The following is a 13,218-nucleotide window of genomic DNA, read 5'->3' as shown; positions in this document are numbered from 1 at the left end:
TTTTTATGTGATTGATGATAACTTGGTAACTGGGTGGGGGGCTTTGGAAGGGATTCGTTGTATTTTTTTTTATTACAAATTTGTGGGGTGTGCAATTTAAGCTTTTGCAATTAGATGGCACTAGAAATACTACCCTGCTTTAACAGGAAGTGTTTATTTTTTTTCAACTTTATGTTAGTTCCGACTTTATGAATGGACATGGCCCCTGATCGGGGTCATGTCCATTCACTCCTGACACTGAGATTGTTTCGGGGAACCCTCAGTTCCCTTCCCCAATTGCTGCTATTAAAAAAAACGCTGGGTAATAGCTGGGGTCGTGCAGACATGCGTGCGCACCCGCCACTATAAAACTGAACACGTCCAGTTAGACTTCAGAGGTGTCTATAAGTGGTTAAACTACTTATTAACTTATTAACAATTTATGCAATACTGTCACATAACAACAAAATTTGTAATACAAAATCAGTGTTGTATATTTTGTACATGAAGACAACTTTGTTTATATCTCTGAAACACTGTTACTCCAGTCATTTGTAAGTAGGGTGCCATCTGCATTGTAAATGATCAGTAATGATGAGCTGAAATGGCAATATTCTTTTTGCTTTAACCACTTAAGCCTAACTGGACGAAAATTTTTGTCCAGTTAGGCTGCGCGCACTCCCGCGGGTCGCGCGCGCTCCCGTGGGCCCCCCGTGCGCGCCCCCGCTGCTGGCCGCTAGCCCACCGATCAGTGAAAGGGATTATAAATCCCTTTCGCTGATTGGACACCCCCCCCCGGAGAAAAGCCGACAGCGTCTCTTCAGATGCTGCGGCTTTTCTGAGCTCTGGTCTCCTTTCTTCTGCCTGGGAGTGAGATCGATCGCTCCCAGGACTTTTTGATTGTGGCCATCTTGTGGCCAAATAGCAAATTGCACCAAAACACACAGTATTAAATAAATACATTTAAATACATTAAAAAAAAACCTGTTTACCTCCCACACCAAAAAATACCCACATACAAGTTTAAATTTAAAAAAAAAAATGACAATAATAATAAAAAAAAAAAAAAACATAAATAGTTACCTAAGGGTCTGAACTTTTTAACCACTTTACCCCCGCCCGTACGGATTTCTCCGTCCCTTTTTCCATCCTTTAACCCCCAGGGATGGAGAAATTCGTACTTTGCGCACTCCCGCCGCTGCCCGCGCTCCCACTCGTAAACACGCCGCCGGCCGCTCGTAAACACGCCGCCCACCGCTCGCCCGGAGATCAATGAACGGGAAAATCCATTCCCGTTCGTTGATCTAAGCCCCGCAATGATCCGCTGCTCTCCGATGAGCAGCGCGATCATTGTGAAAAAAAAACACTTACCCAGCCTCCTAGTACTTCCTCTAAGAGTCCGGAAGGACTCTTGGAGGTCGCATTAAACAAAAAGTTACTGTGGCCATCTTGTGGCCAAATAGTAAAACTACACCCTAAACATTGTTCACATACAAATACATTACTTTTACACAAAAATTTAACTCATTACCTCCCACACTCCCAATTTTTTTTTTTTTGTAATTAAAAAAAAAATTAAAAAATGTACAATAAAAAAATACATAAATAGTTACCTTAGGGACTGAACTTTTTAAATATTTATGTCAGGAGGGTACAACACTGTTACTTTATAAACTAAGGGCTTGTAATTAGGGATGGACACAAAACTGAAAAAAATGCACCTTTATTTCCAAATAAAATATTGGCGCCAAACATTGTGATAGGGACATAATTTAAACGGTTTTATAACCGGGACAAAAGGGCAAATACATTTCATGGGTTTTAATTACAGTAGCATGCATTATTTAAAAACTATAATGGCCGAAAACTGAAAAATAATAATTTTTTTCCCAATTTTTTTTCTATTTTCCCATTAAAACACATTTAGAATAAAATAATTCTTGGCATAATGTCCCACCTAAAGAAAGCCTAATTGGTGGCGGAAAAAACAAGATATAGTTCATGTCATTGCGATAAGTAATGATAAAGTTATAGACGAATGAATGGAAGGAGCGCTGAAAGGTGAAAATTGCTCTGGTGGTCAGGGGGTAAAGCCCCTCAGTGGTGAAGTGGTTAAATATGCATGTCAAAGGAGTATATCAATATGAATTAATAAATTATGGGCTTCTAAATAGTGATGGACGCAAATTGAAAAAATGCACCTTTATTTCCAAATAAAATATTGTCGCCATACATTGTGATAGGGACATAATTTTAACGGTGTAATACCCGCGGCATATGGGCAAATACAATACGTGAGTTTTAATTATGGAGGCATGTATTATTTTAAAACTATAATGGCTGAAAACTGAGAAATAATGAATTTTTTCCGTTTTTTTTCTTATTCTTTCTGTTAAAATGCATTTACAGTAAAGTGGCTCTTAGCAAAATGTACCACCCACAGAAAGCCTAATTGGTGGCGGAAAAAACAAGATATAGATCAATTCATTGTGATGAGTAGTGATAAAGTTACTGGCAAATGAATGGGAGGTGAAAGTTGCTCGGATGTAAAAAAATTTCAACCCTGTGGGCTTAAGTGGTTAATTTTCATGAAAATAATGTGAAATTAGATTTTCAAGCAAAAATTCCATAGAAATTTTGTTTTATTTTCGGCTTTTCGCGTTTTTCTCCAATTTTTGCGGTAAAAAATTGTTGCATTGAAAATATCAGTGTTCTTCATTGTCGCGCTTATCGCAATTTTTTGCTGTAAAAATATTGTTTTTTCACATTTTCACACGAAAAATATAGATTCTTTGTGTTTTTACGAAAAATGCAAAAATTCGAAAACACAAGCTATTTTTTCATGAAAATTTCTCAAATTTTGAAATAGCATTTTCAATGTGAAAATGACTTTGGTGAAAATTTCAAGGCCCACCAATAGTGCATGTTTTGTGGAAATCCACAGAGGTAGTTAATCAGCTCTGCTGAGACACTAATTACCTCACCTGTGCATGTTTGTGGCTTTCTGCAAAACATGTACTGTTGGTGGGCAGGGTTAAGGAACACTCAATCAATGATCTGTTTATTGTATATCTACATACTACCTACACAAAGAGGCATTTAATGTCCAAATAGAACATCAGTATTTGGAGAAGATGTCTTGCGCTCCCTAATGGTAAGGCCACAGTTCATGAGCAGGAGTGCTCAGCAAAACCAGGTGGGTGATGTCTTCAACCAATAAATTAGAAGCTGGCACTCCTTATATGCTTGGTTTATTGTCTTGAAGGTTAGGAAGCCAAAGTTTCAGAGCATGCCTGGTCCCTTTATCAAGGCAAATTGCTTAAATTACAAACTCTGTCTGCTACTTAGTAATGCACCAAACAGAGACGTCTTGGGGTGAAACAACCTCTATGCACCCAGTATCTAGTGATGTGCAGCATGCAAGCAGCTGCTGATAGTAAGTGCACAGAGGTGGTGTGATGATTTGCTCAGCTGCCTGTGCAGGCAGGCAGCTTTCTGGCCATTGTGTAGGTTTGCATGCTGCAGGACTCTGGAAAGAAGAGCTTTTGACAGTTTTGCAACTTGTGCTTGCAGAGGAATTTGCATACGTTGTCATGCAACTTGCCTGGCCACATTCATTGGAGGCATGTACTATAAGTACTATGTCTTTCCCACAATGCTTCGCTGGTCATAAGGAGTATTCCTGTGAAACACTCGGGAGAGTGTCAGCTATGCTCTTGGTTTGAAGATCAGCTTAGAGTAATTCCTGGAAACTGTGCTAGGCAGATTCCCTAAGTGCAGTTAGGATTGTTTATCTGTTTGTTTGTTCTGTTGCTGTTGTCCTGTCCCAGCGGTGATGGACAGGAAATGGTTCTGATCTCTGTTCTTGGAGTATAGCTGGTGCAGCGGTTGCTACCAGCTATCTCTTCTGTTCTGTCTCCTGGGATCGCGCTAGTCACTTTTCGCTAGCGCAGTGGATCCTTCTGTTCTGTCTCCTGGGATCGCGCTAGCCACTTTTCGTCTAGCGCTGTGGATCCTTCTGTTCTGTCTTCCTGGATCACGCTAGCCACTTTTCGCTAGTGCTGTGGATCCTATCTCTCGCTTGTCCCTGTTTTCGTGTGTCTGTCTTGTCTGCTACGACCGCTTGCTGGAGGCTCGGTGAGGTAACCGTTAAGCAATCGTTCGCGTCCTCTGTTTCATGTTTGTCTGTCGATGGTTAGTTAGGCGTGCTTGTCTCTATTGTGCTTATCACGTGGAGACCGCGCATAACCGCGTGCACTGTTGCGAATGAGTGCGGTGTTCGTGGTTAGCTAGAGTTTGTTATTTTCCATATCTCCTCATTGTATGATTTGCTGTGCCTTTGCTATTCTCGTGCTCCGCCTTGCTGTAGCCTTGTGTCACGTCTGGCGATCGCACCTCTCGCGATCGCGTTCCTGCTTCGTATCTGCTGTGGTGTGTGCACAGTCGTGGGTTGGCGACTAGTTTTATGCACACACACACAATCTCAATCGCTTCTCTTGCGATTACGGTTCTTCCCTTCGTACAATTCCTGTCTGGCGTGTGTGGTAGAGCAGAGGAGCTGTTCCTCTGCACTCCACAGCTCCACCTGCCGTCAGGAATTTCCCTCTGCAGGTGCATTGCACCTACTGCTGGGTTCCTGCAAATTTATACGCTTGTGGAGGAAATCCGCCGTGTCAGCGCACGTCTGGTGCGCTGACCACGGAGACGATTCCACAATCGTTACAGGTGGTTTCCCCCAAGACTTGTTTGGTGCTTTATTGAGCAACAGATGAATTTTGCCATTTGAGCAATTTTGCCTTTAGAAAGGGACCCAGCATGGTTCCAAAATGTTGACTTGATTTCTTGTCTTCAAAATTAATACAGCATATGAGGAAGTTCCAGATTCTGTTTGATTGGCAAATAGACAATCATTCTATTTTTTTTCAATACCAATTAACAACTTAATACTTAGATAGATGTCATGCTGTTTGCCAATTATTTTACTCCAACACTTTTCTGATATTTAAAAATACAGAATTACAGATGTTCATCTTGTTTGTTTTTAATGTGACCTGTTGATCTGCACTGTAACGTAAGACTTTAATGATGGACGTTTTTCATGGTGTCTTTTGGACTGTCTAATTGAGAGCTTCATAATAATTATTATTATTAAGTATTTACATGGTGCCGGTATCTTCTTAAGTGACAAGACAATATACTTTACAGCACTGAACCGTCCCTCAGAGGGGCTCACAATCTAATCCCTACCATTGTCATATGTCTATGTATGTATCGTAGTCTAGGGCCAATGCATGTATACTGTAGTGCATGTATCATAGTTTAAGGCCAATTTTTAGGGGAAGCCAATTACCTTATCTGTATGTTTTTGGGATGTGGGAGGAAACCGGGGTGCCTGGAGGAAACAAAAAAAACTCTGAGCAGATAGTGCCCTGGGTGGGATTTGAACCTGGGACTAGGTGCTCCCGCAATGGGAGTGACCACAGGGGGGCCCATGGGGGGAGAATCCAAGGGGGGGGAGGCAGCTCTGGGGCTAACCAGGGCCATTTTTAAGGCCAGAAGGGGGCACAGCGCAGAAGAAGGGCACACACAGGCGCAGAGAGGGGGTCCAACTACCTTTCCCTCACCTTGGGCCCCCTTCAGTGCTCTCCCCTCCATAAATACAGCAGCACACTACATTTTTGGTACACGTGGCCTCAGCTGGTCACTTTGGCCAAGAATTGTCTAGTGTATGTGAGGCTTTATTCCTGGCTTGTATTTGTATGATTGTATTCATTACATTACTGCCTCACAATGGACTAATAATTGATTGAATAAATAAGCATGTACACTGGTATTGCAAGGTGGGTTTAGGATTTAATTGTTCAGTGAAACAATGGTTCTGATTGACTAGTTGTTCTTGGTCACATTTGCTATTGATGTCATGCCTTTTACTCTCCTCTTATGGTCAATAGACCACTCACTTTTTTTCTAGATGCAAACTACTCCTATCTGAATCAGAAATATGGTGAAATCAAACATCATACATGTACTAGGAAATATGGTAAGGGTCAACAGATAGTATGGTTGTAAATGAGCAATCATTAAAAGCACAAATAAGTGTGAGAAGGTCCATAGCAGAATCATTATGGACTCTCCTAGCTCTTTAATTCCACCTCAACGAAATCCCCAAAGGCATTTTTCTAATGAGGGGAAACAAAATAATAGCAAGCATTGCAGTATAGTATCCATTCAATGTTATGGGGAAAGGAATACACAGTTTACACAGTTCCTTTTTAGGGTTGGTCTGAAATGCTGACTTCCGATTCCCTGGAAATTCTGATTAACAAGGCTTCTGAGCTCTGTGATTGGGCAAAAATTTCAGAGTTGCCACCATGCAGTTTTTTCACAGAATACCCATTTCCGAGACCAGTTTCTGATTACTGCTGTGGTAATCCCATTTATGATTGGAAACTCAGAAATCGATATTGCGCAGAAATTTTCCGACCATCCCTATTCCTAATGATTATATGATTACTTTTTCATTACTTTACTTCACAGTTTAACTGATCCTGCCCTACAGGTAAGCTTTATCAAAGAAAATATTTAGCTTACTGAAAAATGGGCACTTCATCATTTTCATTTTGAAGGCTAATTGTGATCAAACCAGTGCAGAACATCGGACTTTCCTTTACGTTTTCCACCTTAATTACAATTGCAAATTTCTGAAAGTAAATAAATCAATCAAAAATTTAAATTTATCGTAATTTGTTATTTGATGCATGACAAACTACTATAAATGCATTCTCCGCCAACAAAACAATTGTTAAAGAATTGCTGAGTACGATATTGCATGTTGGAGGCACCATAAATCCATAAATCATAAAGCTATCACAAACAACAATTAGAAGAGAAAGGTGGCACAACTTACCTCTAAGGAGTATGCAACGTAAATAGGCAACATGTTTATTCAGGCCACACAATGCATTTCTTGGGGTTACAAGCCTACTTCATCAGGTTAAAATCAGTCAGTTTGAGTCAGTACACACTTCAAGTCAGACAGTCAATGTCTACATTATGCTATCAATTAAACTGGCTGACATAAGCTGATTATTTGCATGTATATACCTCTCAGAAGTGCAAAAGAAGTTACTCTGCAGGAGTGATTCCTCTAGAATAGAATAAAAATGTGTCTTGTTGAAGTTATTTTAATGTGTCTCTGGGGATACTGAAATATGAAGAATGCAAATTCTTTCTTTTGTAAAAATATATCGCTTTCATATACAATGTAAGTATTTTCGTATGTTAAAAATGAATGAATAAAAGTTAAAGTAAGTGAGTAGGCAAGTGACAGCAGTTGGAGTTTTCAGTCTTGGTCAGTGTACTATACGTATGTAGTACAAGGATGAACAGACTGAATGTACTTTTCAATGGATTGCTTAGGTAGATAGATATTCATATTACAAAGATATGGTAAAACTTAATAAGGCTCAATTTTGATCATTGCTAAGAGAAATTTAGTGACATAAGCTGTGATATCCTCTGTGAAGTTCTGCAGAAAAATGTATCAGCACTATATAAATGTATAAAAAAAAGGTAAAGTATCCCAAATATTTTTGTCTCATACCTTTGGGTCTGACTCATAGTCCAACTGTTTATCAGTTGTAGAAATAATACCATTGTCTTCATTTAGGGTAAAGAATTTGTCAGCATCCAAGGAAGACTGTGAAATTTTAAACTAAGGAATAAAAGGAGATAAGAACAGGAACAGTAAATTACTGAATTAAAACACACTTTGGGAAGTATGCATTAAACTGCATTATGTAGAATAACAGTAACAACCGACATACTTTCACTTCATCCCCTTCATCTGGATCCTTGGCAAGAACAGTATAAAGGGTTGTGAATATTGGAAATGTTTCAGGAACTGATAAAGCGAGGCCTAAAATGGGTACAAATAAAATAACTTAGTGATATATTAGATGCACAAAGATATATTTTGTATATAATTTTTAAAGTAGTGGTTGGCTAGTGTACTGGTTAAAGAAAGCCTGTAACAAAAAAAACCTCCCCTTGGTGGTACTCACCGCGGGTGGGGGAAGCCTCTGGATCCTATTAAGGCTTCCTCCATCCTCCTCGGTCCCACGGCGGTGGCAATAAAGCTCCCCAAACAGCAGTGACGGTGATGTAAATATTTACCTTCCGGGATCCAGTGCATGAGCAGTATTGGCTCTCTGGAGATAGGCGGTAATAGCCGATCGCTGTCGGTACGCTGTACTGCGCAAGTGCAACAGCGCCCCTGCTGGAGCCAGGAAACATAAATAAGTAAGCGCTTATCAACGCTTGTCAGGCTTGTCAAGTAAGGATTGCCGGACACTTCGGGGGAGCCAGCGCTGGATTACCTGCAGCTAAAGGGGAGGGGGAAGTCATGCAACCCTGAAGCTTCCCCCTCCCGTGGTGAGTGCCCTCCAGGGGAACTTTTTTTGTTACAGGTTCTCTTTAAGGGCTCTGCCTCTGACACAGGAAACCTAGGTTCAAATCTCAGCTCTTCCTGTTCAGTAAGCCAGTACCTATTCAGTAGAAGATCTTGGGCAAAACTCTCTAACTCTGCTACTGCCCATAGATTGTGCCCTAGTGGCTGCAGCTCTGGCGCTTTGAGTCCGCCAGGAGAAAGGTTCAATATAAATGTTATTTGTCTTGTCTAAAGCTAGTGAGAGGCAGAACTACATGTTTTCCAAATCAACCATAGGCTGATTTTTAGACCGTTATTTCTAAGAAACTTTTTGTAAACCGAAACAGAAAACAATTTACTAAAGGACGAGAAATGAGCTTGTGTTTTGAAAAGTAGAAATCTTTATTGCGTAAGCATAGATATTAGATACAAGTTTATAGCGGGTGCTGGCTGGGAGCGCCAGCGACGTGTGTGAAAGTAGAGTGGTAGGTGGTGAAGGTGCATTTTGGAACTTCAATGAACATTTTATAGAGGATATTGTTAAAGGACATTTTATAGAGGATATTGGCTTGGGAGCATTAATTTAAGGTAAGTAGTCATTGGTAAGGTAGAATAATAAAAAAAACTTTCAATGTGTGGTGTCTTTTTTAACTTTAACTCTTGGGTACATAAGTACTCCCAACAAATGTCACCTCTTACTCATTTCCACAGAGGTGAACATGGACATTTGGGCACGCCCGGCGGATCGTTCAGAAACAGCCTTATCAGTCCGCCGACAGACTGACTGTACACACGCTGTACTGTCTGCTGAAAACCCGCCCAGCATGAGGTGACGACGGACCCGTCGTTGTCTTTAGTACGGTGTGTGTAAGAATGATTAAGATGTGGAATGCATTGCAACAGGAAGTAGTTATGGCAAATTGTATATATGTATTTAAAGGGGGCTTAGATGCTTTCCTTGCATTGAAATACATCTATGGCTATAATTACTAGGTAATGCCCAGTGATGTTAATCCAGGGATTTTATCTGATTGCCATCTGGAGTCGGGAAGGAATTTTTTCCCTTTTGGGGCTAATTGGACCATGCCTAGTAAGGGTTTCGCCTTCCTCTGGATCAACATGGATGTGTGAGGGAGCAGGCTGGTGTTGTACTTTGTTTTCTGTGTGTCTTTTTTTCATCCCAAATAACTATGTAACTATGTAACTACAAGATCTTTTGGAATTTCTTGTTTACTTCCCACTATTCTCCCTAACATACCTAGCAACTGATGATAGCATGTAAGGGGCCTTTGTTATTAACCACAGAAGTTGGCTCGATTGACTTAGATGTAAAATGCAAAATTCATCAATTTCAATTGTTAATTTTGCTGACAATTTTGTCAAAAGAAATTGACTGGGTTCTCTGCAAGACTAAACTTGTAGCTCTCCCTTGGTCATCCCTATCCATGATATTGGTCAAGATTTTGTTTTTTGGTGACAGTTAGTGTTAGGTGCAGAACGGAGTGGAGGTTAGTTTGAAGCTCACTAAGGAGTTAGGAAAGGAGCAGGGGAGGCAATCATTAGGGGATCATCTCCCAGCTAATGTCCTCTTCCCAAATAATATGATCCCTAGATAATGGGTGCCAAAGTCATATACCATGGTGATAGAACTAGATGTGAATATTTGTAAGAACTTCCTCAAAAACCCAACATTTTAATGTGTTTACCAGTCATAAATCTTCCTTTTTCATAAGGAAATTAAAAAAAAATGATTTTACCTGTTCCAGTAGAAATAGCAGGGTCACATTCTGGTGGTTCATCTACATTAGTTATGTATACAAAGAATGGGTAAGGGGTTCTATTTTGTCCATCAGAGGCAATGACAACTAATGAATAGGCTTTGTGGTTGTCAGGGTTGTCATAATCCAGTGGCTGAAGGAGAACTAGGGCACCAGAAGCTGAAAAAAGACACAAAATTTACACTAAGTACATTCTGACATCAGCATGCTTTAATATTTGTTTTATTTCATTTAGAAGGTTCATGTGCATTTAGCTTACACAGTTTTGCCAGTAATTCAGACACTAAACACAATTATGATCATTATAGATCTGTTTTCTAATAAAAAAAAATAATATTCTATTGCAGGAATCTAATGGGTTTCCTCTGAAGAGCTGTTGTGGGGTTTAAATAATTATAGTAAACAATGGTAGTCACCATCAGAAAGAGTTGCTGTTACAAGGCCACCATTTTGCTGTAGAGTAGCACTTCAGTAGTGGACCCAAGCAGAGCAGGGACAAGGTCCTCCAGCGCCCAAGGCTGAGACACCAAAGTGCGCCCCTCCATCCCTGCCACCCCAGCCATCACACACTGATTGCTATTAGACTAAGAGGCGCCCCAGGGCCCACAACCTCCCCAACACCTTAATATCTAGTTATCTGGCTTGCAGTCACTGCTATGTATCCCCTTTTCTTATTTCTTTCTGCTTCAAACACAATTAGGAATGACAGCTGAATGAATTCTGCGCCCCCTCCTACACTGCGCCCTGAGGCTGGAGCCTCTCTAGCCTATGCCTCGGCCCGGCCCTGGACCCAAGGGTGGAGGGGCATAATTTTACCTTTCAGGGGGATTCTTCTTTTGGAATACACAGAAGGCATCATTGCTTTGTTTCAGTAATCAATCAACCAGCTCACAGCCCCTATCATTTATTGTTCTAAACTTAACAATAAATACTTACTTTTAATCAACATCCAGAGGACATTGGCATGGGAGAATTAAATAGATTCTCACTGGCTAATGTAGAGCAAGCACAGGCAAAAGCATCTTTAAAGAGACTCGGAAGTCTCTTTTTTTCACTGATTTTTTCATATCAGCCTGTTAAGCGTAAATGCCTAAGTGAAATCGACGCATCCCCACGGCAGAGGAGTGATTTATTAAACAGAAAGCGACCTGCAAAGTTCTACGACTTTGCAGGTCGCAATTCATGCTGCCCTGGAGAGGCAGAGCTTTGAGTTGTAGCTCAGCCTCTCCGCAATCAATCTCCACGGGTCTCCGCCTCCTCTCTGCCCCTCTCAGTGAAAGAAGAATGAGAAGGGCGGGGAGAGGCGGCGATCCGCATAGACTGATGGCAGAGGAGGCAGAGCTACAGCCTAAAGCTCTGCCTCATTGAGGAAGTAAAGCCCTGCGAGCCCGGGAGCTTTGCACGGCTAATCCTCAGTAATAAATCTGTCATCTGCCCCAGGGATGCAGCGATTTCACTTAGGCATTAACTCTTAACAAGCTGATATGAGAAAATAAGGGAAAAAAAGAGACTTCAGAGTGTCTTTAAAAGTGTTGCCAGGGCTCTCCTTTGGTCCCTGAGCAGACTAATGTGAATCCACCTTTAAGGAGAATTTATATTGGTCTGTTAAGGAACCAATGGGGTGCCGCAGCGGGCTTTTTAAATATGCTTTTGCCGGAGCTTGATGTACATTTGTATAGTGAGTGTTCACGGCAGGGAGCATGGATATGCAGCGGGAATCCCTTTAATTAACATCCAGAGGATACTGGCATGGGATCATTTATTCTTATTGTTAATTAAGAAGAATAAATGATAGAGGCTTAGGACCGGCATAGCTTAGAATGGGAAGCACATATGATCCTGGGTCTAAATTCTGCATATATAATAGCCTGCATGGGTGGCAAGGGGTTGAAGAGGCATGCGAGGAGGGAACCCTTGTCACTCTATTTTTTTATGAAAATAATATGTATATTTACCAGTGGTCCTTATACTGGACAGCAACATTACTGCTGTACAGTAATCCCTGGGAAAAGCATTGCAACTTGCCCCGGGGTTTCTTGTTGGTTAGTACACTGTCAGTTTTCTGACCAACAGACAAACCTGGCAGGAAATTTACTGCTGTTTCTTGGAATATATCTACATTTTCAGTACTGATTTGTATATTATCTGTCATTTAACCACTTTAAAAAAAAACATATTTCCAGTAGTTTCAAAACCAAATCAATTTTCTGAAAATCTACAATCAGAATTAGAATCAGAATCAGAATCATTTATTTTGCCAAGTACAACGGGGGTTGTACCCGGAATTATTTTTGGCACATACAGGGTCGGTGATGGTACAGCAAAAACGCAAGCAGTAATGTACATTACATTTAGTAGTGAGTACACAGTGCATGGAACGTAATACTTAGTTACATAGTTACATAGTGGAAGGTCCCGAGGAGACATCCGGTGCTATTTGAGTGGAGCGCTACCTTCTCTGCAGCGTTCAACAGCTCTGCAGCTATTTGGATGCCCCCCAGAATTCCAGGAAAGAAGCGTAGAGAGAGATATAGAGAATAGAACTTACAGGTGGACCCAGGAGAAGGACTGGAGGGGGTAATCCGCTGCCGTATATGGCACTCAAACTCTTCTGCAGCAATACTTAAATCAGATGCCCCCCCCCCCAGTCCAACCCTGGGGAAGAGAGAGAGAGATGCGAGAGAAGATGCAAGAGAAAAGGAAGGAAGGAAGGAAGGAAGGTAAGGAGAGAGCCGAGAAAGAGGAGAGAGAGATAGTCCCTGGGCATTGTCGCAGCCGGCTAGTGGCCTGGTCAAAATGTCCCAATGGCTGTCGGTGCAGCTGATGTACAGCAATGGAGCTGCAGGCACAGTGGTGGTGGAGTGCAGGACATCGGGTACCCTGTCGACCCTGTGGTGGGGAGGCTCTGGCAGCGGTCGAAGAGAGCATGGGTCCAATGGCTGCTGGGGCAAGGTTTAAAAAAAAAAAAGAATGACTTGTTTCCAAATTTTTTTAACATACATAGCAACTTTGGTGATTATTTGCCCACATGGC

General features: G+C 41.3%; 1 protein-coding gene across 4 annotated transcripts in view; it reads right to left on the bottom strand.

Annotated features, from left to right (window-relative positions):
• LOC137561378 (cadherin-related family member 4-like) overlaps positions 1-13,218 on the bottom strand; it is a 121,381-nt gene that overhangs the window by 51,801 nt on the left and 56,362 nt on the right. For all 4 annotated transcript variants that reach the window (XM_068272673.1, XM_068272672.1, XM_068272674.1 and 1 more), the window contains 4 exons: positions 10,165-10,344; positions 7,806-7,897; positions 7,583-7,693; positions 6,571-6,680 (listed from right to left, as the gene is read on the bottom strand). In XM_068272673.1, coding sequence (XP_068128774.1) covers positions 6,571-6,680; positions 7,583-7,693; positions 7,806-7,897; positions 10,165-10,344 — 493 coding nt within the window. The remainder of the gene's footprint in view (positions 1-6,570; positions 6,681-7,582; positions 7,694-7,805; positions 7,898-10,164; positions 10,345-13,218) is intronic.

The sequence above is a fragment of the Hyperolius riggenbachi genome, chromosome 3, assembly GCF_040937935.1.
Source record: "Hyperolius riggenbachi isolate aHypRig1 chromosome 3, aHypRig1.pri, whole genome shotgun sequence".
Lineage (NCBI taxonomy): Eukaryota > Metazoa > Chordata > Amphibia > Anura > Hyperoliidae > Hyperolius > Hyperolius riggenbachi.
Note: the sequence above shows the minus strand (reverse complement) of the source record. Positions and strands in the feature narration are given on the sequence as shown.